At 39.8% G+C, this 24,923-nt stretch overlaps 1 protein-coding gene across 1 annotated transcript in view; it reads right to left on the bottom strand.

The window, feature by feature from the left end:
- NPAS3 (neuronal PAS domain protein 3) overlaps positions 1–24,923 on the bottom strand; it is a 954,908-nt gene that overhangs the window by 256,859 nt on the left and 673,126 nt on the right. Inside the window, exon 4 of the mRNA XM_070358708.1 lies at positions 7,682–7,771. Within this exon, the coding sequence (XP_070214809.1) occupies positions 7,682–7,771 (90 nt within the window). The remainder of the gene's footprint in view (positions 1–7,681; positions 7,772–24,923) is intronic.

Genomic DNA, 24,923 nt, shown 5'->3' with positions numbered 1-24,923 from the left:
GATTTTGGTTTACTCTGAAGGCTGGTTAAAAATCAGTCCCATTTGGGAACCGATGAAAGCATGGAAGAGAGAAAGCCATGCACCAGTAATAAGAAATTAATTTGGAGTTAAAATAAGTAAAACATTCCCATGCAGTGCATTTAGGCTGAGCATAAAGTGACAGCCAGCAGATTATTCCACCGATTTCTAATGCTGGAAATTCGGATGGCATTTACTAGCATAACCTTTCAACTCTGCGCACATCAATAGAGGCCGACAGTGGCTTGAAATATGATTCCTTGCAGATAGCATATCCTCATTCATCTGACTGTGCTGCTCTGTGCTCCATTGCACAAACAGCGTCTCACCCACTTCTGAGAGGACACTAATAAAAAAGGCATCAATTTTCAGCTCTAGTACTACTGTGATCTCTTTATATGTTCGACATCCAACATTAAATTAAAATGCTGTTATAAATCCTACTTTCTGAATCTGGAATGAGTGTTGGGTTTTTGTCGCATGAGACTGCAGCAAATCTTGTCAAAAGCAAGGAAGCCCGTCTTGTTCGCTCAGAATTAATGTTGTGGATGAAAGAAGGAGGTAAAAGGGGTGGAATCGGGTGAACGGAGGGTGTCAGAGCCGTGGGGACTGGAGCTTCAGGGTGCCAACCCTGGACAGGGTTTTCGCTGCTTTCAAGAAGTGGCTAATCGAGAACTGTGATGATTAGGGACAAGCTGCGGTGGCAGGAAGATAACTGATAATAAACAGAAAGGCGCACACATCCACATCCATATATACCAATAGAAATATTTTAAACATAAAGGAATCATCAGTTATCCCTCTCCAGCAGAAAAATATTTTCCAAACCCCACTGGTCCTGAGGAAGCCTCGTGGGTTCTATCAGATTTCTTCCACAGGCGCTGCCATGCCAGTTCAAAGCCCAGGAGCCCACGGTGACGTACTCTTGGGGCCTTATGTCAATATTACATCATTTTAAAGTTACAAGAGAAATACAAGAATTATTGGATGGTGAGGAAACACCATGAGTCTGAGTGAACTCCGGGAGATGGTGATGGACAGGGAGGCCTGGCGTGCTGCGATTCATGGGGTCGCAAGGAGTCAGACACAACTGAGCGACTGAACTGAACTGAGGGAACAACACTATCAGAAACTAAATGGTATGGAGTCAAACAGTTTCAGAAGCTTTCTGTGTAAAGATTGTAGGGGAGAGAAAAAAAAAAATTCCTTGCAAGTACAAGGCTGAAAGAAACTGGCTGGCTTTTTCCATTTTGCTAAGAACTGCCATATACTATAGAAGAACAGGAGGGAATTTTTCTACCCTTTCTGATAATATGATCCCTGCTAATACAGGTTATCACCTAGAACTCTGTGAACTAAATGGTAATAAGGGTTTCCACAAAGATCCGGTGAGCAGAGCTGCTGTGGTCTTCCGCCCAGCTCATTCATAATTATGGATGAAATAAAGAGGCGTGTTTGCCTATTTGGGAGGGTGCAGGGGGGCGGGAGAGGAAAATGGGGAAGAGCGAGCAGTTCAATATCTGGATCGAACAGAGGAACTTTTTCCCCCAAGGATCCTGCCGGGAGGAACCTTGACATGCACAAAGTCAGAACGTAGACAAAGTTGCCCTGGTGAGAACGATAAGGTCGCCCGTGGGATTGCTGAGATTATCTCTGTCAAGCACTCGGACAGCATGCAGTCAAATGATGCATCATGCAGTCATTTTCGGGAAATCAATTTCTTCACCAGGTCGCTATTTGCTTTTCAAAGTGCCCTTGTAGGCCTTCACTACCAAGCATTTATCAATTTAAATGTTGTAAATTGATAATGTGCCACTGCGCCTTGTCCTGTTTCTGAATTATTTTGATACTTATATTTTCTCAATAGTCTCTAAACCCTCTGAGCTTCCACATTCAAAAGGGCATTTCTCTTTGTTGCACAAGAAGTGATGAACTTTTTACGATTAGTACAGGAGAAAAATGCAGACTTACCGAGGTTAAAAACCAACAAAACTGACAAAACACAAGCTGTAGAAAATTATGTATCTTTTTTTTTAAATTAAGATATGCCTACTTGACTGACTTTATTATTATTATTATTTTACTTGACTGACTTTAAAAGGGGACACCAAGAAATATTTGGAGAGTTGTATTTGTTGATTGAAGGAACACTGGTTATCCTAGCGTTGCATCAATTTCACACACAGATTGAAAAAGTGCTAACACTTGGCTCCATTATTATAAGGCCTCTGCTGTGTTGAAAGAACACCTGTTTTGCCTTTATAGTCTACCTATCTAGGACGTGATGATGCCTAACAAGAGTAATAATGTGTAAGCTAATGTCTTCTTTTTTTCACCCTGCTAAAGAAATATGTGTGTGTGTGTGTGTATATATATATATATATATAATCTTTTATAAGCATGGAAGTGAGAATATTAACCACATACTAACCTCAAGTGATTTGTATTGAAAAACGGGAGAGTTGAGGCTTGCACTTCGGAAAAGCAAAAGAAAGACATGGCGATCGCAAAGCATCTTTAACCTCCAGTGATTTATTGGCCCTCAGCCAAGTTATCAGGGGAATCTAATTCTTCTTTATTATTCAAATAAACCACATTTGGCACCATGGTTCCCTTTCAGAATAGCTTCACAAATAGACTGAGCTCTGTCATTTATTTGACCTTGTACTCGTATGCTAGGGCTGTAATTTCATTTGCCATTCTATATAACAAACGCAGAGAAACCTAAAATATGGAGATGAACAACAGGATGGGAAAGCAGTTTATGGTAAATATATCTGCATGGCTTAAAAAAAAAAGACAAAATTTTAAATGACCATCTATACCTTTTTCCTTCCACCTCCATTAGCTCTTACAGCTGCAGCCACCCTACCTCTTTCAGCAAGCTGCCTTGAACCAAGCCAATGCATAACCTTGTTTGCAGCTTCCTTCTAGCTGGCTTGCAATGGCACGGAGGTATCTTCTGCCAGAATGGGGATGTGGTGAGAAGAAAAAAAATGACTCATCTGCAAGCTGGGCATTGGAGGCCATGTGCAGGTGATAAGAGTATATTTTAAGAGAGGGCTTAGCTGGTTATAGTATATTTCCTTATGATATCACAGTGGAAATATCTGTTAACTTCCCATCTGCTCTAGGACCCATTATGCTTTAAACAGAATTCTGTTAAGTTGAAAACATTTTTCTGGCATAAGTGCATCAGAATCATCATCTTTTAACCCATTTTCAAGATAAAATGTTTTCAGAAGGGTCCACTTTTATCCTTTGGTTAACTGAGACCCAAGTCCTCTGCCTCGGGCAAATAAATTTTTGACTTTCTCATCAACATTTAAAAGAAAATGCAGTATTTGAATATGGATTAAGAAAAGCTGATTTAAAAGCACATAAAACATCAAGCTAGTCAATGCCATTGTAAGTACTGGATGTCAGAACATCATTCTCAAAATCATCTGAGGGGAGCAGTATCTTCTGCTTCCTTCTGTGATTTGTAATATGTGTGCTCCCCTTAGTTTCATGGGTCATTATAGCCTTGTTCTGAATGTGGATTCCAGTGGAAGCAAACTGATATGTCATAATCCACATATTAGCTCCCACAGAAATTGTATTTGAGGTTTATTTTAATATTTCAGTTACCAAAAAACTTTCTTCTCCTTAAGATGTAATACTTCCTTATTTTTGATTGTTGGCTATAATTGGCTATATTTCCCTTCTTGCTTTGGTTGCCAGGAAGCTCATAGGTAAATTTGATACTTTATCAGATCATTTATATCCCTTCTAATAAACTTTTATTCTGTTCTCTTACTATGCAGTAACAGATTACTTATGTTTATCTTTCTTTTCCCTAGACCCTAGTTCTATTTTGCCACTACTTTTTATTGTATATGTTTATGTAAGCTATTTCTTTTTTAGAAGAGGAGGGTTTAAATCAACAAATAAATATTTCTGTAAACTTTAATTTCCACTCCTATATTGAAGTAGAAATGCTTTTTATTTATCATATAAAGTCTTTTGGATTCTTTGGTGATTAAGCCCCTTACATGTTGGAAGAGGTTCCATAAAAGTGGGCTACCCATCACTGCTGCATTTTCAGTATTAGGGAAATGACTCTGTTTTCTTTCTTTGCTTTTACTTTTGCCTATTCCATTTTACGTAAGGAGCAGAATTGTCTTTAGCAGCTCCAGACACCATCAGCAGGCATAAGAAGTCATTTAATCTCCATGCAAGCCAAACTCAGCAACGATATCTGGGGATCTTCCTTTAAGGTAATGCTGAGTAGTGAGTACCTGGGAATCTTTACACCTAGGGATGCAAGTCAACAATGCATTTTCTACAACCTGAAACCATATCTTGGTTAAATTAAATGATTATCTCTGGCAAAGTCAAAGGTCTGCTGAAGATGTTTGGACATCATCGTAGCATAGATCACTTCATTCCCATCATCAAGACGATATGAAAACACCCTAAAGGCAGTAAGTGGCAAACACACATCCTGGACACCTGGAGTTACCCTCAATGGAATGGGGGAGAAAAACCTGCTCTGGCTGTATCTATATTCATGCTACACAACTGAGCTTGCTAGAAGTTTCTCTGCTTAGTTCTCTCATGAGCCAAAAAAGAATCCTAATTCTTTCTTGAGAACATAAGCCATTTTAAAGCCACCATATTTATTTACATGTTCAAAGAAAATAAAACCGAGGAAGATACGTCTTGAGAGTTATAAATGCAGACACAGCTATGCACTAACAAACTGACATGTTCACAATATTCCTCAGCAGGTTCACTGGGTACAGACCTGATGATACACACTGTCTTGATTTAATAATACTGCTTAAAAAAGAAAGGAGGGAACATAACTATATAGATTCCTTATCACTGTCAAGAATTTGATGGAAAAATCACTGAGTCAAAGTTGTAGGATATGAACAGAGTGGTTTGCATTTAATTAAGGGTGTGTGTGTGTGTTTAAAAGATTAAGGATGTACTTAATTGAATAACTTTTAATACACTTTACATTGGATGTCGCCCGTGAGCACTCCATACTCTGCAACTGAAAGAGGGCATGAAAGAAACTTGGGAAGGGTTATGTCTCAGGAAACCCAATTACTCTTTTAGGACTGAGAACATTAATTGGATTGGAAAATCTTTCCCAAAGTTTTAGCACAGAGTGTCCCCCTTATTCTTTGGGCATTTAAAAACACACTATGCTCTTATCAGATTATTTCCATGTTAACCCAGAACTAACTTCTGGAATTCTAAATTTGTTTTGAACTCCAAATATGTGCATTGGTATACGCAAAAATCACTTAGGAGTGATCTACCCTTCATCATTTCAGTTGCATAATGCCCTCAAATGAAGACTTCTGTCCACACCACGTTTGTCTAGCTGCACGTTGGACTCTTTGGGGTGACACAAAACACAACTTCCACACAGGGCCACAGCCCACGGTGGCCAGCATCTGCCCTCAGGTGAGCCGAGACACTGACTATTGATGCACACTTACTTTATAACCCATCCCACGCAGAGGCGGGCGAAAACTGTACAGAAGTTGCCAGCTACCATACCATGCCTGCGTAGCTATTTTATTCCTATGGAAGCCTCAATGATTTGCCTCAGATTATAGGAAAAGATTGACTTAATGTGATAGTAGAGAAGCAGTGGAATCTCTTGTTTTTAAGGAGAAACCAGCACAGGGTTAAAGCCAAATTTTTCTTGAACAGATGATATTTCAGATGGCCACACTATTCCAGATGCATCAATTTCCTTGAAAATCCAATCCATATATGTGCATATGCTGTGCTGGCAGGAGGACTGACTGAAATGGCCAAAACCCAAGAGCTAATATTCTTTTGGCCAGAATAATGCAATTATTATTTTCCTAGCTATCAGTCTAAGCATACAGAGCCATCTGTTATGCAAAGCAAACATACACATCTCAATTACAGAAAATGCAGTTGCCTTGACAGAATTTGGATTACACCACTAACCAGGGCTGTAAAATGTGTTTTGAGCTAGTATATAATGGATGCTTTTCAGGAGTTCCCTAATTAGCATTTACCTGCTTAAACTAATTATTCATCCTTCCTCTTCACTGGCTTATTAAACTTTGTTGGATAGCCTGCACAAAATATATGAATACGGGCACTGCAGAACAAACAGTGGCTTTCCCAGGTCTATACAGTGTTAATATGGTGGCACACCAATTTCAACATTGGTGATTCCCAATACTAGGTCTCAAACAGATTAAGACAAGGCTTCAAGTCTATTAAAAGCCATTAGAAAGCCAGAGATTTCCATGAGACACAAGAATACTAATATTGAGTTGACAATAGCCCAGTTTCTATCATTTGGTTTGCTCAAGTCCACATAAAACAGAATTGCTAGATACACTACAGCCAATAGCTTGCACATCCTTCAAGCAAGAGTTAATGCCCGCCGCCCCACCCCGGGCTTGGAGTCTCAAAAGTAAATAATTAAATTTGGCAGGGTTTCTCCTCCTCCCCCAACCCTCCTCAAATGCCAACGATCTCTCTTTATTATCTCCCAATGTCTTTCTTGATTTAGCTATTACCCAGCAAACTCACTAACAGCCAAAATGTTCCAGCCATGCTGCCTCCTTATAGCAGTGCCAACTTTCAGAAGCAATGGGTCTGGGGTGAGTCTTGCCTAAGAGGAGAGAGGCAGATCTCATCTCCATCTTTAGCTCAAAGGAGCAACTGAATGAGAAGTAGATTATCCAACTTGGCAGATCATCACATACATACAAAATCCCTCCCATGGAACTGCGTTTTTCTCATGCCAAACCACCAGATGAAAAGGGTCAGCCTCAGCCAATCACCTGTATGGGCATGGATACCCAGATGTTCAGCATTTGAATGGAGAAAACATCTGGATAATTAGTGGAACTGCAAACTTTTCTTCAGGGTATTTTGGCATTCTGTAGTGGCAGCCTGTGTCTGGGAACTGAACAAAAGTCAAATTTTTGTGTTCCAGGGGGACTATCAAGAACGCATGTCTAGGGCTTTCATCCCCTGCCCCCATGTGCCTCCGTTTCCCCCCCTCTCCCCGCCCTGCTTTTCACCTCTGACAGACACGTGTGGGTAATTAAATGGCAAATAACCAAAGATTATCTTATTTTATGAAATCGTCTTTCTGCATAAGGAAGCATTTGCAAAGGCAGCAAAATGCCTACTTGCAGGAACCGTTCCTCCCCATAACACATTTTAATGGTCTCTTTCAGCATTTCTTGACTCCAGATGACTCCCTGTCACTGTGTCAGCTCCCAGGACAGTGCAGGGTCCTCCATAAACAGCCAGTAATAGGACACAAGGGAAGCACCATTAGTGTGTCCCTCTCCTACCGAGCACAGAGGTTTCAAAGTTCAAAACAACCAAGGGAAGAAACTTCATTTGTTCTCAATAAATTAATAATGATCCTTAGGGGGTAGGGACGGGGGACTCAAGTTTTGAGCACAAGTTGATGCCAAACGTTCTGGACTGACATACAGCTTTCTCAATGACTTTGTGAGCAGAGTCAGGGAGAGCCATTAAAAAAAAAAAAAACTGGATAATTCACTCCAAACAGAATATCTGTTGAAGAAGAAGGACAGGCATGAGGCTGAAGGAGCCTTCACAATTGCGGTCAAGAATCTAAAACGGTTTTACTTACTTGTGAGAGGCCTAGGTAGATGGAGACTGTTTCAGAAATGTACAAAAATTTTCCTTCTTGATTTAGTGCAAATACAAAGCCATCCAGGGACTGCAGGAAAAAAAAAAAAGAAAGGTTAGTAAGTATATGTGATGGAGATTTCGTTAATAAGGCATCTAATACAAAGCAACATATAACCAAATTTAAGATCACTTTTCCTTCATGTTTAACAGAAGTCTAAGATCTTTAACTACCGCATTATACATGAACAAATAAAAGGTCTGAATTAAGACCACAAGCTAGCTTTCCCCTATTTCAGGCAATTCCTTATGTCTCTGTCATTTAATCAAGATGCACTGCATATATGTATAAAATCAGGCCATGTTGACTTTCTGAGATGTTGCCTTTATGTTTTTGGATTCAGTAGTTACTGAGATTAAATCAGCACGGTTAGGAAATACCTGAACAGGAATGAAAGCTGTAATGGAACAAGAGAAAAAAAGAGTTCTTGTATAAAAAACAAGTAAAATCACCACTTATACTCCTATGGACGTCAATAATTTGCTAATTAATAAAGGATTATTCTCTCCTCAATCCCAGTGCCTATTGTATTAGAACAAATAGGAAAAGTCAATATATTATGAATAAATGTTTACAGGCTGAAGCTTCATAAATTGTAATCCTTCTTTTGCAAAACTCTATATTAAAGCTTTACTGTGATAGATCTAGTTTCTATTACAACTCCTGAAATGGAAAGAAAAGAAGAAAAGGGGGAGAAAAGAAGAATACTGCATATTATATGCAGCTCCTGAAATGTTAGCCTACTTTTCAAATAGAGGGCTGCATTTTCAGTTTGATGCATGGTGTAAATCATCATGGACTCCCAACTGAAAGATATCACTCAAATTGAGAATAAATTTGTTTCAAATTCTTGCAATCCAAGTGCATTTTATATGTTCCATCATCCTCACATCTTGTGTTTTGTTTTATTTATTTTTAATCAAGTGGGTTGCACAAGTACTGCTTGCCTAGGAAAAGAAGTTTTAAAGATTAGTGATATTTACAAAGGCTGTGAGTTTGGAAATACAGGGAATCCTCATTGGGAACAAGGTATGTGGCAACATTAAACTAATGACATAATTTTTAAATACAGAAAGGTGGAAGCAGCATGTAAAATTCAGGTAGAAAAATACACGGCCTTAAATCTCAGTGATAATTTCAGTCTCTTAAAATACTGAACTTTTTTGGAATTTTATATGTATATATTGAATATATGTATATAAATATGTGTATATATCATTATGGGAATATGTGTGTGTATATGAAATTTGATTCCATGCTTCCTGATTCCTTTTCACCGCCCCACTGATCAGAAACTATGAGAAGTACCCAACCTCCTCCTCTGAAAACAATTGGGTGAAAACAAGTGGGTTCTAAAAAGAATCCAAAAATTCGATTCAAAAGTCACATTGTACTGTACCACATAAAAGCAAATTACATAATAGACAAGATTCTGGTCAAGATAGTACAATAATAATAGCTCACATTTATTATATACTAAGTAGGTGGCATTGTCTCTTTTAAGTTTTACAAGTAGCATTTGAAGTAATTATGTTATTATCCACATTTTACATACAAGGAAATTGAGGCTTAGTGAAGTTAGCCAACACGCCTGACCTTAGTAAATGATGAAGTTAGGATTCAAACTCAGATTGTCAGATTCAATCACACTGCCTTGACTTCCACTAAAAATAAAGATTTTCTACTTGATACAAGGACATTAATGAAAAGATAAATTGGACAGCATTTCTGAAATTAACATATTTGTATTGAGGCAACCTATAACTTCTTAAAATCATTCCTTGTTCTTGAATGATTTGTTCCAATCATAGAATCCTACCATTTGGAGGAGATGAATGGGGAGTGGAATGACAAAAAGAATTCATAAGTCACTTCCCCAAGAGGTCACCTTTGCTCTGTAATATCTCCCTGGAAGCATCTAGGGGGCAGAAAACAAAACAATGTCTAAGAGAACTGGACTCCTGATCTTTGACAAAACTTCCAAGCCTTCTCGAGCCTCGTGAGAGCCAAACTTTCAAGCTTCCAGTATGATACAGCGGAAGCTTACTTTGAACCAAAAGTGCAAAAATGGATGTTTCCTTTGTAGAAGTTTGGGGAGCATCTCAACATCTTCACCTCAAGCCAGGTGTCTCCTAAGGATGATTCATGAGGATTAGGACTGCCTCTTTTGACCTTCTCCAGGGAGAGAAGGGCCAAATTAGGTTTTTTCTATTCAACCTAAGAGCCGTGGTCTAGAATATAATCACAGGGAGTTGTGTAAGCCATTTTCTCAAACCCTAAAATGCCCCTGTCACATCAGTGGGACACACAGAGAGACAGAAGATACCTTCTGTGGGAACCAGTGACAATCAAAAGAATGAGAGCAGAGAAAAGGATTAATGGCACAGAGATGACCCCTTGTAGTCTAAACTTTCACTTTTCAGGTGAGGAAAACCTGGCACAGACAGGTTAAGCGGCTGGGTAAGACCACAGTCAGCTAGTGGTAGAGCCAGGATTAAATACACCACTTCCCATAGTATTAACAAAGCATTGATGACATTGTATCATCCTGGGGTGTGTGTGTGTGTGTGTGTGTGTGTGTGCGGGCAGGTGCACACGCGCACACATGCGTGCTGAGTTGTGTCCGACTCTCTGCAGCCTCTGCACTGTATTTTGCTAAGCTCCTCTGTCCATGGGATTCTCCAGGCAAGAATACTGGAGTGGGTTGCCATTTCCTTCTCCAGGGGATCTTCCTGACCCAGGGATCAAACCCACGTCTCCTGTGTCTCCTGCATTATTAGGTGGATTCTTCACCCACTAGCACCATCTGGGAAGCCCCATCACCCTAGTAGAATTATCCAACTCCAAAAGAGACTGAATTTCTTAACAGCAGGGAGACATCTTACTTATTTTTAGCCAGCATCTAACAACTGCTCAAATAAGACTTAGGAAATCCAGTTCTAGCTCCAAGCCCAAAGCTCTTTCCCTCACATCACACACATTAGAATGACTAAGAGGAAGGGCAGTTATTTCCTCCAAGAGTTCTGTTTATGGAGCTGTTAGATTATTTGCAGATTCTGATGCCACAGATGTCTCACATAGTCTGGGATATCTCCTGACATTCGGAAGATCAGAGTTAGACTGGATCCTTTCATAGTCTTCCAAAATACTCAGTGCTATTCATTTGTCACTGACACACATCCTTTGCTTTCTCACTGAAAGGGATTATGTTTTTTTAAAGTAGGTTCCTATCTCAATATACTTGCTAAAATACTAAAGGAGGTTTGGGCACCGTGGCAGGGAAAAGGAATATCTGGAGGCTAAACATCTGATGCTATTAAGCAGCGGCGATCTAAGAACTGGCCAGTTTTGTTTGGCAAAAACAGAGGCTTTGACACATGTTCCAATTTCCTGGTGAGATTAAAATGAGGCTATGTCTACATGACACAAAGCATCCAGTCAATTCAATTAAAAATAACAGCCAATTTGGTTGGGGGGAAACAACTAGTCAGATTAGTTGTTTGCCACTACAGAGGTAAACAAAACAGGTTAGTTAACCATATTTTTCACTTTCATGCCTATCATCTGAGTCAACTGTATCTATAGTATGAGATAAAATTAATAACTCGGGTGTAATTATATTTCAAATAAAGAATGGGATATGAAACCCGGTGTCAGTAGGTTGGCAAGGTCCGTTTTCACATGGCCATTACCCTCTGCTTCAGGGTCATCCCTGTCCATAGTTAGCTGTATTTTGCTGCTTAGAAAAGTTTTAAGAGTAGCATCAATATTGGTTTAATGTGGATGTCTTAATTTTAAAGGGTGGGAGGAAGGAGGAAACATTCAATTAGTCTTGGGAACCAGATATGATTAATCTGCAAGTTCAGTGGAAATTTCAAAAATTTTGAATCAAGAAAGCTACTATATAGAGCTGTTTCAATCACTGCAGGCTACCTTTTAATTTTTTTTTTTTAAACTGCCCACTGTTTTCAACAGGCGCCAATTAAGATTCTGGGGTCAAGGGGTTAATTACATCTTCTTACTCAGTATGTAGAATTTTCTGATTATTAACTAAGGTTGGATTAAGATGAAAAAGAACCAACACAAATGTTAATGCTAGTTCCTCCTTGAGAAGATTTATTACAAAGCCACGCTGAAATCTATCTGCTTTCCTCAAAGCAGATGGAGAACAAAATCTTAGAAGAAACAGTAAAACAGACGTTTTCAAGGCATGCAAGTATCTGATTCATCAAGACAGTTTTCTTACTACTAAAACAAGTTCTTAGGCATCTCGACAGGGCTGATGAGAGATTTCCTTTGTCACATCCCAGTAAGTCTATGAGGTACGCATGCTGCAGCGAGGCTTGGATACACAAGTCAGGAGCCACAGCGTCTCTGAATAATAATGCCTGTAATTATAATTTATATCCCCTGACATCAGAGTAACATATAAAGTGTAAGGCGCAGTTTCTTAACCCCAAAAGCCGAGTGCCTCTAACAGTATTTGTCAAATGATGAGGCTATTTCCTTGCAGGGTATAAAACTAACTATAGCTTCATGATTGAAGGTATACTAATGTTTAATGCATTGTGCTAAATGGATTTATATTTGTCAAAGTTGTTTTGTGTCTGCTTTCTTTTTTTATCCCCTGCATATTTCCCTGCAACCAAATTTCAGAGTGAAATCTTACTACAGTGCCCTTACAGAGGCAATTCTCACGTACAAGACTACTCTGAAATGAGTGGTTCTTTCTACAACATTCCAATGTAGAAGAGGAAAAAAAAAATCACCCCGAACTCTTTCCCTATGACCTATCTCCAGTTAGAGTGAAGAATTACCAGTAGGCTAGGTTATTTTAATGACAGATTATTTTAAACTAAGCCTTCACCATCTGTTCCACCCCCTAATTATGAATGCAAAAAGAACATATTTCACAATTACATCAGTAAAAAAGTAAGATATACGTGATTTAAATGCAAGCATGTGCTTCATGTCCGATGCGCCGTGCATCTGTGATGTTCTTCTACTTCAGGCTTTGGTTAACCCACCCGTGATAAAGTACAGTCTCGGACACACAGCGTTCCCTCCAAACCCAGCATTTTTCACTGTTCTGATATAATTCTGTTAGGACAAGAGCAGAACATGAACGTGGGCACAAAGCTTGCCAGCCAGTAGAGACTGGCTGTAGCGTTTTACAACTCCTACGATGACTCTGCTGTTAACAAGGAGAGGCTGTGTGAGAAAATTACTTCTGCGACCTGAGCAATGGGTGAGCGCCGGGAGTACGCGAGTCTGCTCTTAAACCACATCTCCATCATCGTGAAAGAGTGAAGAAGCACAAAAGAAGCACGGTCTGGAGACTGAGGACGGGGCTCCACTGCTTCTCTTTCCACTCTGTTTTGGCAGCAGATAAAAGAGTTAGAAGTGTTTCTTACATTTTTTGGCCTTTGGACACAATAACACTTTGATCGAGCTCATTAAAGCACCATGCTGCCCTCTGACTGCACTCAGGAGCTGATACTGGACTGTTCACGCACACGCATGCAGACTCCCGGCAACCTCGAGGAGAGCCCGGGATGATGTCCAGAAGCGCCCACATGTATCTGTTTATGGGGAAGACAAAGTTCCCCAAATTTTGCCTTTGCAATCTGAGTTTTAACCATCAAGTGCTGTGGAAACAAAAGCCTTATTTTTAGAAAGACTCTTAAGTATATTTTCTCGAAGTGGAGAAAAGCACACATCAAAGGTGTGGATTTTTATTTTAACTCTCAGAAATCTCTCTGCGCTTTCTGGCTCCTGCATCTTTTCCTTTGTGCCCCCACCGGCAATGAGTCAATAATGTGAAGGATGATAGAAGAGCTTTATATGATGATCACGTACCCAAAGCCACATGTTCCCCAATCACAACAGTGAATTGGATTAATTTGGTGAAATTTGACTATTTTCCCTCTAAAACAGAACTCCAGAACAACAAACCTTGACACCGCAAGACATCTTTCCTAAGAGTTTCCTTAAACACACAAATCCACACATCTTAGGTGAGAAAACACTGCCAAGAGACACAGGCGGCCTCTCTTCAGTTCTTAGAGGAGAAGTACCAGAATAAAAGGGGAGATGTTGAGCTAGTGAAATGTTATGACATGAAAAGAACAAAGACATCGGCTTTCTGAGCAAGGATATCAGGTTTTGCTTCTGCTCATTAAAATTCCATTTCATGGAAGCTGTGTATCAAAGTGCTGACCTTTTTTTCTCTGGGATGCTAGTTCAAGCCTTACATCCAGCCTTGAGGGAGGTGAATGTCTTGATTTGAACATCCAGCCAAATGGACAGCAGGCTCTGCTATAAAGACAGGGTGCGGCATTTGGTGGAGGCACGTGTGCCGGTGTCTCTGAGCCACGGGGGACAACATGCAGACCTCACATTATCTGTGGCTTGTCCCAGGGGACCGGGACTCTACCTGAGGCAGAAGTGACCATGTGCTGCTCACAAGCTCCTTCTGCCTCAGGGAGAGGATTCCCACTAATTATCCTAAGGCACACATATTCACTGGAACATTAAAACATCACCTATCTTGCATGTGGTGCATTAGTTTACTGAAACATAGGCTCTTCAGAACCTAGGAGGTAATTCCTTATTGTGCATCTTTTTTCTTGAATTCAGAATTCTCTTTCAAATTAAGGGAGGAGTTCCCAGGTCAGCAGGGTAACATAAGCACTCCGTTGTACTGGTCCTGAAAGGTCTAACAACGCCACTGCTTTGCTTTGGCTACACATGAAGCTTGGCTCCAGGTGTCGTTCAGATTGTCTGTGTTATACAAAAGAGCACACAAAAAAAGAACAGAACCGAATAATTGTTCACTGCGCATCCTGTAGATCACAGGCGACTCTAGGGAATGGTCATAACACTCTCACATATATGATATACAGCAGTATATATGAAATATACTACTATATGGGCTTCCCTGGTGGCTAAGACAGGAAAGAATCCACCTGCAATGCAGGAGACTGGGTTTGATCCCTGGGTGAGGACGACGCCCTGGATAAGGGAATGGCTACCCACTCCAGTATTCTTGCCTGGGAAATCCCATGGACAAGAGAGCCTGGTGGGCTACAGTTCATGGGGTTTCAAAAAGTTGGACATGACTGAGTGACTAAGTGCACACACACATACTACTATAAATCATATATATTATCATCGCATATTAGGAAAAAAAGTGAGTGTTAGTCACTCAGTTGTGTCTTTGTAGCCCGCCTGGCTCCTCTGTTCACAGAATTATCTAGGCAAGGATACTGGAATGGGGTGCTGTTTCTTTCTCCAGGTAATCTTCTCAACCCAGGGATCGAACCTGGGTCTCCTGCACTGCAGGCAGATTCTTTACCATCTGAGCAGCCAGATGCTTTAAACAATGCTCAGTTCACTCAAATATTCACCTTAGAGAAGAGGGAATGGAAGGAAACTAACACTTGTTAGGGAAATTATTTAGAACAAATTTTGACCTGGGCATTATTTAATCCTATATTACAGATAAGGAAACACATCTCAGGGAAATCAAGTACACGGCCCAATGTCACACAAGAAAATGTGGTAGGTGTAGGAAGAAAGGAACCTCCTTTTCCTCCTGCCACTGGGATACCTGCTGGGGATTTTACTTGTTTCACACCCATCACAGTTGCTAGGAGTCTATGCTTCCTCTAGTATTTCTTTCCACATAAGTGGTTGTCATGTCCCTACTGCTTCAGTGTTATGCATTCAGAAAACACCTGTTGAGGGCTTCCTACGCACCAGACCTATACTAGCTGAACAAAGAGCAACTCAAGAATTACTTTCTTAAACAAAATTCATCTATGGGATCCAAGATGAAGAAAATGAGAAAAGTGGGAATTCACTTTATAAAACAAAAACTCACAAGGCAAAGTGACTTAGGACACTCTCCATACACGGTGGGGACTCTTGTCTGATATTACCAATCTTCACACCTCTAATATCCTGTTTATGGGTTGGAAAAGGCATGGATTGATGGAATTTGCATTTTTAAAGCTTTGCTGAGCCGTAATTGACACATGAAATTGCAAAATATTTAAAGCATGTATTGTGATGATTGGATATACATATACATTGTAAAAGGATTCCTCTTACCTGGTTAATTAACATAACCAATAGCTCACATGATTATCTTCCTAGAATTTGTAAATGTCCATTCAAGAGGAAACCAGTCTTGAATATTCATTGGAAGGACTGATGCTGAAGCTCCCACACTTTGGCCACCTGATGTGAAGAACTGACTCGTTGGAAAAGACCCTAATGCTGAGAAAGATTGAAGGCAGGAGAAGGGGACGACAGAGGATGAGATGGTTGGATGGCATCACCGACTCGATGGACATGAGCTTGAGCAAGCTCTGGGAGTTGGTGATGGACAGGGAAGCCTGTCGTGCTGCAGTTCATGGGGTCGCAAAGAGCTGGACCCGACTGAGTGACTGAACTGAACAAACTAGAGACTATAGACCTCAAGGAAATTCTCATGACTTAGAGGAAGAGGCTAATGCCTAGAAATAAAGAAGGGACCCCAGTTAATCAATAATTGCTAGATCTACACCTCTTAACAGGCTACTGCCAGGATGGGACTTGAGAACACACAGTAGCAAGTCATGGAGCATGCCAGCACACTCACCCCATTTCTGGTTCCAAAGTTTCCATTTAGACTAAGAATTTTTTCCTTTCTCTCTCTGGTTATGTGTATATACACACACACATACTATTTTAAATAGAAGTTAGTGTGAAAATAAGATTGACTTTATAGAAATTTATTTTCCAGTCGTGTTTGCTTAAATGATACATCCTTGAAGATGGAAGGTAGACCCATATTGGTGTTTCTGTTATGGCTGATTATGACATGAACTGGACTGTTTACTGGACACTGGGTAACTTTAAAGAACAGGATTTTCAAAATAAAAAACAAAAACTTTGTACATGTATTCCTTTAGGTAAGGAGTCTCTGTCAGAGGTAGTAACAAAGATTGAAGAAACCTATAACGACTTGAGCATATTAAAAGACCCATTTAGAGACCTCAGATATTTAGCTGTTGCATTCACATATGAGTTTCATTTTAGGAAACACTTATTGATCTCTCTAAGGAAAGGGTATTAAAAAATCTGTAATGAAAAGAGCTTAACTGTGACAAATATGGTCACCATGGATTAACTGGATTACACGCCTCCTCCCAAATTCAGTCACATGTTGAAGCCCTAAATTCCAATGTGACCATATTTGGGGACTGGGTTTTTTTAAGAGGTAATTAAGGTTAAATGAGGTCATATGGGTCCTAATCCGATAGGACTGGTAGTCTTATGAGAGAGAGAGAGAACAGTCCCCATACGCATGCACCTAGAAAAGGCCCTGAGCGCACACAGTCAGAAGGCGGCCATCTGCAAGTCAGGAGTAGAGTCCTCACCAGAATCCGACCATGCTAGCACCTTGATCTTGGACCTTTAGACTCCAGAACCATGAGAAAATAAATTTCTGTTATCTAAGCCACCCACTCTATGGTATTTTGTTATGGTAACCTGAACTAGGATAGTAGTTTAGACATTCGGGGAAAATGGCTGGGCCCTGAAAGTCCTCAGTGTTAACTTCAGGAAATCACTATAACTAGAGTCTCTGCTCTTTATTTCATATATCACTCATGTAATTAATAATTAATTTTCACTAGATCCACATAAAGCCATAAATATGATGGACTGCTAATGGTAGCATTTAGTCCCAGAAATCGACAATGCTTATTAGGATTGTTTTGGAGATCTTTTCAAGTAATTGCACCTATTCCGTATCTTCTATTTACAACATTGATACCTTTATATTGGTTTTCTGTACATTTCAAATGCTTAGAGGGCTACACGACTTCATTGCCTTAGCTCCATAGAAGGTAGAGATGCACATTTATGGGAAAATCAATTACTCTGATAGAATTAGAAACCTGGTCCTGAATAATCTTGGGATAAACAACTTGGTGTACCACCTGCTACAGCTTTCGGCTGCTTTGCCGACCTTCTCTTTTCATTTCACAGTCGGCCAGTGGGTCTGAGTGAGAAAGACCAGCCTACACGCTTGTCCACAGAGCTCTCATCCTGTTCAGAGGTCTAAGGAAATGCTGCTGCATTTATCCCCACATGCCTACTTAACACACACGAAGCAAAAGGGGCTGTGGATTTTTGTTGTTTGCTAACATATTTGCATATCTCCAAAGCATAACAACTAATGTTATATGAAATCTCCTTCAGAGAATCTCTAGATGATATCCTTCAAAGCAAAACAACTGAGTGTGAAACTTGCCAGCACTAAATTTGCTAGGTGTGCATTCAGACCAAATTCATACTATTAAAAGCAGTGGTACTCGGCTACATATCTTGGCTTCTCCTGTGGTCCAATTCAGAAACAGGATGAAAGGACTGGGCTGGAGTGTGAACTTTTTGGTGTCTGTAATTTTGGGGGATAAAGACATTACTAAAGAAGAAAATTAAATTCTGGCATTTTCCTCTGACTTTCCAAAGTGAAATTTTTTTCATGAAGACTGAGATTGGAGTTTTCTTCCTCTTTCCAATCTCCTTCAATGACTATCGTGACTAGAAGAGAATTCAGTGCCATCACTGAAAAGTAACTGGCTAATTTATTACTTGAATTTCCAGGATCAAAAGATGCTTTACCCAAGATCTCAGCGAGATTTAATAGGCATCGTGGGACTGAAGTTGTCTGTAGAGAAGTATAGCTAATGGAAATGCAAAGAGAAAACCTAAAGTGACTAGCTTGAATGTGAAATCAGACATGGTACAGTGATTTGAAGAAGGTGAAGGATGAAACTATGGAAACGACCGGGCTTACCATCTCTGCCTTTCTGACCCACACGTCGGAGGCAGCAAAAAGGACAGACCCAACTATTTTCTTGTTTTCACTATTAGATAAGTCAAATAATCACTGTGAGTTTTTCCCTTTAAAATGCAAGCCCAACTTTGTTTAAAAAATATTCAAAAGATATGATTCTGTTTTGTCTTGAAGCTTTTACTAGTGTATTCATCATGAGTGTTAAAGAGAAAATTAGATGCAATACATGAATTGTCAATAAATGGTCAATTTTTTCAGGAAAAGACTGTTATATAAATTTGAGATGCCTAGACACTTACTTGGCTATCCTGATAGCTCTAAAGGTGCTCAAATATGCTGTTATAGTTACCAAACAGGGCTGGATTGCTTCATGGAAATAAAAATGCATATATATATATATACATATAAACATATACACACACACACACACACACACACACAAACATATATATATACACACACACACCCCCTATAAATTTCCCAGGGCAAAAGGAAATGTAAGAAGTTTTGGCCCAGACATTATTTTCCTTCCTCCCCAACCCCTACCCCACCCCCCCCCCATTCTGGAATGCTATCATCGCCCAGGATCATCCCCTTCTTAGGTTGCTTAGTGAAGTTGGAGGCCAGTAACTGACATCCTAGACACCTGTCAAAGAGAGGCAGACTTTGCTGGTCTGCTTTTTCCTAAGCAGCACACAGCATCAGCCTGCTAGGCAGGTCTAAGTGACTGTGGATCTTGTCTGGGGCTATTTGCCATGGGTGGCTACAGAACACCACTTATCTACTTTAGCTGTAGAGGCTGTATCAACTCACACACCTGAGGAATCACTGGACAAAGTGTTTTCAGTGACTCAGGGCCATGTGCTTTATTGAAGTTATGTAATAGCCATAATGTTATACATCCTGCAGGGATTCACTGTAACAATAACCTACGTTATGCATGATCTAGTCAAAGGCACTGATGTGCCAATTTGCAGCAATTCCAAAAGAAATTTGCAGTTGGCCATATTGATAATTCATTCACTAGAAACCTTGAATCAATAGTCTCAGTCTAATTCTAATGTGCACAATGATCCATTTACTCACATTTTTGACTTAAATAGCTAAAGATAGGTTAGAACAAAAATAATTTGAAAATGCATATATTCCACCATTCAATGCATTTGATGAATGACAGTCTACCTCTCAATGACTATTGGACTTATTAAAATTCTATTTAGTCTACAGAATTTATAGTGGCTGCAACCATACAGCCCTATAGTATCTTCAGCCACAACTGTCACCTCTTACGTAGTCTTTCTCAACCTTCTATGTCAAAGGCACCTAAAGTGCCAACCACAGTGCAACAAGTGTATCAATTAAATTTCAAGTCTGATTTTTCACTTGGCCCTCTGCCTGGTTTCTTTTAAGGCTGGGCACGTGAACAAGTATTATTTTCATTACTAGGATGCTATTTTTCTTAGCTGTCTAGAATCCCAAGACTATAATATGAGCCACTTTCCAGTTAGGACATTTCTATGTGTATCTACCACATCCCATTACATAAGCTTGCAGAAATAACTTTTAATGAAAAACTTCCTAACAATTTAAGAAAGAAAAATGAATCCTCATTACAACTCTTCCTTAAACATAACTTAGAGTGTAAGTAAGCACCAACCTCCAGTAGCCTGAAAAAAGTAAGGCTGTAAAAAGTTACCTGGCATTATCCTGGAAACCAGTGTTCAGGTTTGGGATTAATGACTTTGAATCCACTTCTTCTTTTTATTTCAGCTCCCTTTACAGTTTTTCCTCTGTTCTCTTATTTCCTTTTATTTATCTCTTCACCTTTTATCTTTTGGTTTGGATTCTGCATTCATCATTTAGTGCAAGAGATGTTGATGGTCACGGGGATGGTGACCTATATGTACCATGCTTCTTGGCCACTGTTCCCAGTGATCCTGTTCTGAATGTGCTTATATGTGAAACTCCCCTGGGCAGTAAAACAACTATGGAAACATTTATATATCTGACTCATGGATGAATAGTGATTACTGACAAACTGTGAAACCAAGAATGGCTCTAAATTTGCATAGGCTGGTGCAAATTTTATGTGATTGAATAGTGGGAATAGATTCTTTCTGTCTCAATGAGATTTGTTCACTTTAGCCTTGACCTTTTCCAACAAGTGAGATTTGTTTTATTGTCTTGCTTGGGGGCTTCTCCTTCGTAATAGGATGACCTACTTTAATTTCCACTTTAACGCTTCATGGTCTAGAGAGTGAGTTCCCCTAAAGGAGTGAGCCCCTAAAGACTCAAATTGGCCTCTGTGTCCTAATGGAAGACTTTTATCCCAAAGCAAATAAAAAATATATTAAGGGTTTCACAAACACAACCTTAAGCCTTTATCATTTTCTGTATGTTGCTTGTATTCTCATTATAAGCAATCACACTTGCTTAAGACATGTGTTGCTCCTCTCCACCAGAGTTTCACCCCTTTCTTGGTTCTTTTCTGCCAAAGCAGGCATGAAAGTGTATAGCCAACATTATTTTGCCATTTCCTAAGAAGCACACATACATGGCCTAATGGATATGGCCTAAAAGCACACAGGCATGACCTACTAGGCAGGACTAACATCCTTTATGTCAATGTGGGTCTCCACAGTTATCAACATCCTGAATCCCACTTGTGAGACCAAGACAGTGTAACAGTAAATGACTAACACTATCATCAATATTCCACAATGAAACAGTGAGCCCAGGTCTTTTCCATAATCTCAGCAAGCTATGAGTAACATACCCTCATAGGCAATGAACAAAAGAAATTCTTTTACTCATTTCCAAAATGCAATTCTTCCTTATATTGGGCTTCCTTAATGCACTGGACTATGTTATCACAATTAAAATTTTCAATAACGTGACATGACATGAAACTTTCATTTTGAGCAGGATAAAAATCCTTATCCCCAAAGGTTTGCTACAAAGAGTAAAATCTATGGGTTTTGCTGCAAATCATTTACGTTTGCTTCTTTAAGGCTGAAATACTTTGGTATCCAGGGACACACTCTAGAGAATGGTGGATATAGCAAGCTATCCAGCAACTTTTTGAAGGAAATACATTACTAATACCCTCTTTTGATGTATTAGAAAGTATGAATAAATGATACAAGAGAACATATAGCCTTACACACTCAGATGTGGAGAGATGCCATCTGTCTTGGCATACGTGGGCTGAAGTATTAGGACCCTTCCCACCACTTTTCTGCTCAGTTGAGTTGACATAGTAAGCAGCTGAAGTGGTTTAAAAAGAACAGATCCTTTTACATCTCTCTCTAGGGTCTCTCCAGGGTCCTCACTGAAAAAGCAATATGGGTGTCATCCAAGTCCCAGGAAAGGCAGCAGAAAGGAGGTGAGGGTGTCTGAGCCAGAGGGCTGTTAAGAGGTGTGAATGAGGAGACTTTCAGAGTTAGAGGACTTTATAGGAACCCCCCAAAGAAGAGGGCTGATGAAGGAAGAAGAGATGTTTCAGGTAGATGCACTCTTTCTAAGCCCAGGGCACCTAGATCACTGCTAAGGAGCACATTCCATAGATTTCACCAGGGAGGGACCTGCTTATGTTCTAGAAAAATGCCCAGTGAGGGGGCTATCATGCCAAAACTGTAGCTCATGACTTAAAGACCTGGCACTATGGAGAAGCCTCTCTTAATCTCATCTTCCAGTTGCCCTCAACATGAGAGGCATGGCTCTGTTAGAAAGCCCCTGGTCAGGTCCAGAGGGACTCTTAGGTTGGGGTCAATGGTAGAGAAGATGGGACAATTATAGCCATGTCTCCTCAATTCCCTCTAGGAAGCTAAAGAGTCTGTGTGGCCACAGCTGAAAAGGTTTGACATCCAAGCTTGAAATGAACATACCCCAAAGTCTTTAAGAAGCATCACGGTACAATAGAAGAGAACACATGAGCTCTGCAAGTAAGCAGATCTGAGTGGGAACTCTGAACTTGCAACTTCATTCTCACATGAAAATATAAAGAATAATATCTGTACATTACTTATTCTACTCAGTAGAGGTGTGAAGATGATTAGAGTTAATGTGTGTAAGTGCTATCATACAATAGGCATTTAATAAATGGTGCCCACAGTGGTTATTATTTGACTTCAGATGCTGATTTAGAAAGTATCTGCTAATAAGAGTGGTTTTTACCTGATATAAAGAGAAATGTACACTTGGAAAAAGAGGGCTAATATACTAAAGGCAGGAAAACTAAATAAGTTAGACAAGCAAGAAGAGGACTCAATATCCATGGCTGAAATAAGATTCGATCCTGGTTGTAAACATTCTTCTACAGAACTTTAATAATGTAATTTGGGGACAGGATATTTGTAAGGGAGAAAGACTGTTATAGAAGTTATCAGAAAGAAACACATTAAGGAAATATAGAGTGAGAGACTTGGATAAGATTGTAATGTCAAAAATAAGATTAGAAAGAAAAAAATGTAAAAACAGGAAAAAAATAATTTTACTTTAATAAACATGGTTATTTAAAAATGAGAGCTATTAAGGAGAGATCTATGTGTGTGTGTGTGTGATATTATATGTACACCATGCTGATTGAAGCCGTCTCTGTTTTGGACCCTGGGAGAAGAACTTTACATTAACTAACCCAGTTCAATTCTCTCAACTTCCTAACTCTGATGTACAAGCACTGCTCAGAGATACTGTGAGTTCAGTTCCAGACTGCCACAACAAAGTGGCAGTAAATTTGTGACTCAACTGCAATAAATTGAGTTACAAAAGTTTTGATTGCAAATAAAAGTTATGTTTATAATATACTACAGACTGTGAAGAAAGCTGAGCGCCGAAGAATTGATGCTTTTGAACTGCGGTGTTGGAGAAGACTCCTGAGAGTCCCTTGGACTGCAAGGAGATCCAACCAGTCCATTCTGAAGGAGATCAGCCCTGGATGTTCTTTGGAAGGAATGATGCTGAAGCTGAAACTCCAGTCCTTTGGCCACCTCATGCGAAGAGCTCACTCATTGGAAAAGAGTCTGATGCTGGGAGGGATTGGGGGCAGGAGGAGAAGGGGACGACAGAGGAGGAGATGGCTGGATGGCATCACTGACTCGATGGACGTGGGTCTGAGTGAACTCCAGGAGTTGGTGATGGACAGGGAGGCCTGGCGTGCTGCGGTTCATGGGGTCGCAAAGAGTCGGACACGACTGAGTGACTGAACTGAACTGAACTGATAGACTGTTAAGTGTGAAATAGCTTTATGTCTTTACAATGTATATATCTTAACTAAAAATATTGTGAAAAATGCTAACCATTATCTGAACCTTCAGCCATTCATAACCTTTTTGCTGGAGGGAGGTCTTGCCTTGATGCTGATGGCTGATCATAGTGGTGGTTGCTGAAGGCTGGGGTGATCATGGCAATTTCTTAAAATAAAAGAAAGTCTGCCATATGGATTGACTCTTTCTTTCATGAATTATTTCTCTGTAGCATGTAATGCCATTTCATAGTATTTTACCCATCCTAGAACTTCAATGTTAGAGTTAATTCTCTCAAAACCTATTGTTGCTTAATCAACTAAATTTAGGTAATATTTTAAATCTTTTGTTGTTATTTCAACAATCTTCACAGTATTTTCAGCAGGAGTGGATTCCATGTCAAGAAACCATTTTCTTTGTTCATCTGTAAGAAGAAGCTCATTAGATGAAATTTTATCATGAGATTGCAATAATTCAGTCACATCTGTAGGCGCCACTTCAAATTCTAGTTCTCATACTATTTCCAAGCACATCTGCAGTTATGTCCTCCACTGAAATCTTAAACCCTCAAAGTCATCCATAAGAGCTGGAATCAACTTTTTTCCAAACTCCTGTTAACATTGCTATCTTGACCTCTTCCCATGAACCACAAATATTCTTAATGGAATTTTCAGGTTCTCAAGGCCTTTGCCCAGATCCATCAGAGGAATCACTATGTATGGCAACTATAGCCTTAGAGAACATATTTAAGTACTAACACTTGAAAGTTGAAATGATCCTTTGATCTATGGGCTGCAGAATACACATTATGTTAGCAGCCATGAAAACAACATGCATCTTGTTGCACATCTCCATTAGAGTTCATGGGTGACCAGGTGCATTGTCAATGAGCAGTAACATTTTGAAAGCAATCTTTTTTTCTCAGCAGTAGGCTTCAACAGGGGCTTCCCAGGTAGCACTGGTGGTAAAGAACTCGCCTGTCAAAGCAGGAGACATAAGAGATGCGGATTCAAACCCTGAGTTGAGAAGATTTCCTGGAGGAGGACATAGCAACCTACTCCAGTATTCTTGCCTGGAGAATCCCATG

The sequence above is a fragment of the Bos mutus genome, chromosome 21 (genome assembly GCF_027580195.1).
Source record: "Bos mutus isolate GX-2022 chromosome 21, NWIPB_WYAK_1.1, whole genome shotgun sequence".
In the NCBI taxonomy this organism is placed as follows: Eukaryota; Metazoa; Chordata; class Mammalia; order Artiodactyla; family Bovidae; genus Bos; species Bos mutus.
The sequence above is the reverse complement of the archived record's forward strand: the minus strand, read 5'-3'. Positions and strand labels throughout refer to the sequence as shown.